We start from the raw sequence: 4,182 nt of genomic DNA on the forward strand, positions 1-4,182 counted from the left end.
AATTCTGTATTCATTTCAGTGTCCTTGTACCCCAGTAACGGAATTCCATCTCAGCACTACTGCTAGAAACTGAGTTTCTCTTCCCACAAAATAGGGAAGTTTGCACAGTATTAAGAGTTCAGGCTGGGTCTATACAAAATTAAGTTCTAACACTGGCTAGTTAATATTTAATTAATATTTAGTTAATATTTAACCTTCAAGTCTCAAAAAATGTGATATATCTACTTTGCTAATTTGTTTTGCTTTATTGCAAACTGATAAAGTACTGAGTACAATATGATCATGAGTAGTTTTAATTACAACTTGTGTCATGGAACTGGCCTTGTCTCTCTTCTGTCATTATTTTGTGAGTTAATGCAGTTGTGACTTGCCACTTGCAAACAGGACAGGAAAAGCAGTATTCATAATTCAAATACATACAGTATGGGGCTCTTTGTAATTAAAAGTAAAATCTAAATCTTAAAAATTATTTTATGCATTTTACAAATTTATTCAAATTAAATATTTTACCTTAATTGTTCTAAGTTTATTTTTATCATAGTTAAATCTGCTGGCATTCTTTTTAGAAAGATGTGTCTATAGATAATGGCACTTGTATGATCAGACTTCACTTTATTTCCATTGCTTCTCTGCTATGTACTCTTTGTAAACATACCCTCCAAGCTGTGCCTGACACATATCAAATAATTTTCCTTCTATAAATAATGGTCACTAACTTGAATCTGAAATTAATTATAAACCATTAGGTCCCAGTCTCAACCCACATCAACCGATAAACCAATACAATGAAAACCAAACATCAGAGTTTTCTCCAGATATTTAACGAATGCAAGATGCAGTGTGGCCATATTCCATGAAATGTGATTACCAGTAGGGAAGCTGCAGCCCTACTGAATTAAACAAAAGTATTACGAGACAGCTAAAAGCTTTATATAGGTGGATCTGTCTTAATTACTATAATGTAGACAGTTTGATAAATAAGGTTGTTTCTTGTGCTTTTTCTACTTTAGGCAATAATATACTTTAAATACAGATGAGACACACAAAAATTTTTTACTGGTTTGAGTTCTAAGTATTCTTTTTACTACAGACCTCCCTCCACTGCAATCTAGATGAGAAGACCCAGCCTTTGGTATAAATAACTTATTTCAATGACAATATTTAAAGGATACCATTATTGATCACTGTCAACATTTGTGTAGTTGTTTGGTAAGGGGGTGGCCAGAGCCTCTTTACTTTCAGTAAGTGCTCTAGGCTGATGGATAAACACACTAAACTTAACACCTTGGTTGTTTGCAGCTCTAACAAAACCACTGTTGGCAGTCATTGTGATGGCTTTTAGGGTGTCCCCTGTCCCAAAAATTGTTAATGAACGGCTATTAATTTTTGAACTGGCCACTAGTCTCAAGGCACGCTCAGAAGGCTGGTCTGGCACCACATTAATTCGCTTAATTAGCATAGTAGCCCTCTCTCTCTCCCCAGGTCCTCCTAAAGTATCTAGAATAGACTGAAAATCCTTGACAGCAGATTCACAAGCAAACAATTCCTTGTCCTTCATAAACGCCTCCAGCTGAGGTAGAACCTGCTCTTTCCTCTCTTGCTCTGCTTGTTCTGTGAGCACTTTTTCTTTGAAGATAAAGCGGCAGCCTCCATAGCTGAGGGCGGATACATATGTGATTAAAGTAGTAATGTCCAGATTTACTCTTTTACACACATCGACCTTAATCTCTGTTGGAAATGCAACACTTGCTAGTATATTTTCCCGGTCTACTCTGGTCACCTGCAAAAGTTCTGGGCCCTCGTCATCCGATTCACTCTCACTTAGCTGGAGCTCCTCAGGGTGATCTAACAGAGAGTTGACTGCTACTATGTCTCCTCTCACAGATATGCCCATTTCTTTCAGCTTCTCTGCCATGGGGCTGGAGACACTGTTGTAAAATGCAAAGATGATGTGAGGGTTGCTATACTGCACTGGCTGCTGATGACTGGCCTGGAGGAAGTCTTCGGCCTGTTCAATGATGCTTTTGTCCCCATACTGGCCCCTGCCCAGCCAGATATTGTGCAGTGCTTCAGCCTTTCGGCCAATGGCTTTCACCCAAGTATGACCACCATTTGCAACTACATCCACTACAAGGGTCTGCTTTTCTCCCAAGGTATCTGTGTAACCAAAGACATGGAGAACACTAACAACTTCTTCCAGGTTTTCTGCTGATTCCACAATGGCTCTCAGATGTGTTAGATTTGTGCTTTGCAAATGGGATTCTTTAATAGCTACTTTCCCAGCTTCTACTTTCTGTAAGAATTTTAATTCTGCTTTCAATTTGCTGCACAGCTTTGCACCACCTTCTATACCACCTTTTCTTGATCTAGAAAGTGATTCTGCTCTCTTAATCAGTTCCTTGGCTATGGCGATTCGTTCACAGAGCATGGAGTGTGCAGACATGCTGACAGCATTCTTCCTTTCCTATGAAAAGACAACAAACAAGGCAAATTTGAATAGTCCCCCAAAATTATAAGGATTAAAAACTTCAATCTAGCAAAGCTTTTGGAGACTGAGTCTATGAACCTGGGCTTCTGTATGTGTGTTTTGGAGTGAGTTCTTTGATAGTAACTAAGGAAAGCTATAGTTCCGAACTCTTCCTTATCTGGGTGTTGGATTCTCATACACTTTAGACTTTCATTTCCTCAGAACGTCATGGAGTTCGCAGCATATCCAACGTTAGGATTAAATGCAGGAGTCTATGTACTGTATAACATCTCCTTATCTCTTATCACCAGACTTATTGTTCTGTTGCTGAGAAATTTTCATACATGATTCAAAACGCCCAGATAAAATACTTAAAATAAAAAATCCATACAGACTACCTGGCTAACCAACTGTTCAAAGCAAGTGTTTCACTCCTAAACTGGCCAATTAGCCTCTCTCATTTTTTCCTCCTTCAGGAGTTTGTGTACTTTAACCAGCTACCTCTGAAGTCCCCCTGGGACACAGGGTACTTACGTCAAGGAATCAAGACTGCCCCACGTCTGCATTTGTTGTCAAAGCAGAATACTTTGAAAGACCTAGAGCGACCACCAATTTGCCTCCCACTCCTCAGTAAGGAAAAGCCCAAAGACAACCGAACTCCAAGAACCCGCCGGCGGCCAGGTGGGCCAAGGTCCGCAGGGCCTTCCGGGTGGGCTTTGGCCCCTGGGCCCAGCGAGTCCATCTACGCAGATAGGTCCCGCCGGGCACGGTCCAGGCTCAAACAGGCCCCTGCAAGCGCCAGGGCTTAGAGGCCAGGTATGGTGGACGCATCGTGCCCCTCTCCCAGGACGGCCCAGCCCAGCCCCCGATGGCCTCAGAAGCCGAGTCCCGTTCCCTTCCTCCCGTCCCTCCTCCCTCCCGGGCTCCTCACCAGCAGCGCCCAGGACTGCGAGCGCGAGCAGGCGGGAGCGGGCAAGCGGAGACCGGGACCCGCAGGGAAAGCTCACCCTGCAGCCCCCACCTCACTCAACGCCGAGGCCGCTCCGCCTGCGAGAGCTTCGCTGCCTCCCGCGCCTCACGCGTCACGTGGTTCCGGGCCGGGTGATGCCGAAGCCAGGATTCCCAGGCGGCAGCGCGGCCTCTCGAGCGTGGCCGACGCTAGCGCGGCAGCCATGTTTATTGAGGGCTCTGGCTTCTACCCTTAGCCCTAAGGGAAGAGGCGCCCCGACGCACTCATCAGGCCCCCAGAGGACAGCACGGAGGTGGTAATTCATTCCACTGAGTGCGTGGCACTCATCCCACTGGGATCTCAAGTGTTTTTCTGGCTCGTTTTAATAGAGAAAAACACCAGAGAGGCTTATCAAAAGACACATATCACACCATCCTGAGCTCGCCCCAGAAAGTATTATAGACATACTGGAGGGCAAATGACTGGGCGGCTTCTGAGAGGCTGGGATATTTAGACAAGTATTCAAAATCACTCAGATTATATTCGACAAAGTAAAACTAAATATTAAAGATTTCCAGTCATAACTAATCCCATGTACCCTGTTTCTTCTCCAAGCTCAATTTAACCCTTTAGGCCCCAAGTTTTCCACTGTGAGCATAATAGTCAAATATTATTTCAAAGTTATCATAAGTCATGAATTTGTTATTCAATTTTTTACAGATGTTCCACATCTGGGACGATAGGGGAAAAATGGGTTAAATGACGA

The 4,182-nt window shown here is 43.5% G+C and overlaps 1 protein-coding gene across 3 annotated transcripts; it reads right to left on the reverse strand.

The window, feature by feature from the left end:
- Positions 1–799: 799 nt before the first annotated feature.
- On the reverse strand, positions 800–3,573 carry CUNH7orf25 (chromosome unknown C7orf25 homolog). 3 transcript variants are annotated; one of them, XM_046437812.2, is made up of 2 exons: positions 3,399–3,573; positions 800–2,464 (listed from the first exon to the last, which is right to left on the reverse strand). In XM_046437812.2, exon 2 carries the CDS (start codon positions 2,441–2,443, stop codon positions 1,175–1,177), a length of 1,269 nt encoding a protein of 422 aa, XP_046293768.1. In that variant the 5' UTR covers positions 2,444–2,464; positions 3,399–3,573; the 3' UTR covers positions 800–1,174. The 3 variants fall into 3 exon arrangements, with proteins under 3 accessions (XP_046293768.1, XP_046293769.1, XP_046293770.1); XM_046437813.2 differs by having other exon boundaries at positions 3,475–3,551; XM_046437814.2 differs by having other exon boundaries at positions 3,489–3,542.
- Positions 3,574–4,182: the final 609 nt, after the last annotated feature.

Source organism: Marmota monax, unplaced genomic scaffold, assembly GCF_021218885.2.
Source record: "Marmota monax isolate L192 unplaced genomic scaffold, Marmota_monax_Labrador192_F-V1.1 WCK01_AAM20220418_F8-fsc00109, whole genome shotgun sequence".
Taxonomy (NCBI): domain Eukaryota; kingdom Metazoa; phylum Chordata; class Mammalia; order Rodentia; family Sciuridae; genus Marmota; species Marmota monax.

Excerpts from the sequence above, each read along its gene's own strand:
- CUNH7orf25 (XM_046437812.2), bottom strand. The coding sequence starts at position 2,443 with ATGTCTGCACACTCCATGCTCTGTGAACGAATCGCCATAGCCAAGGAA.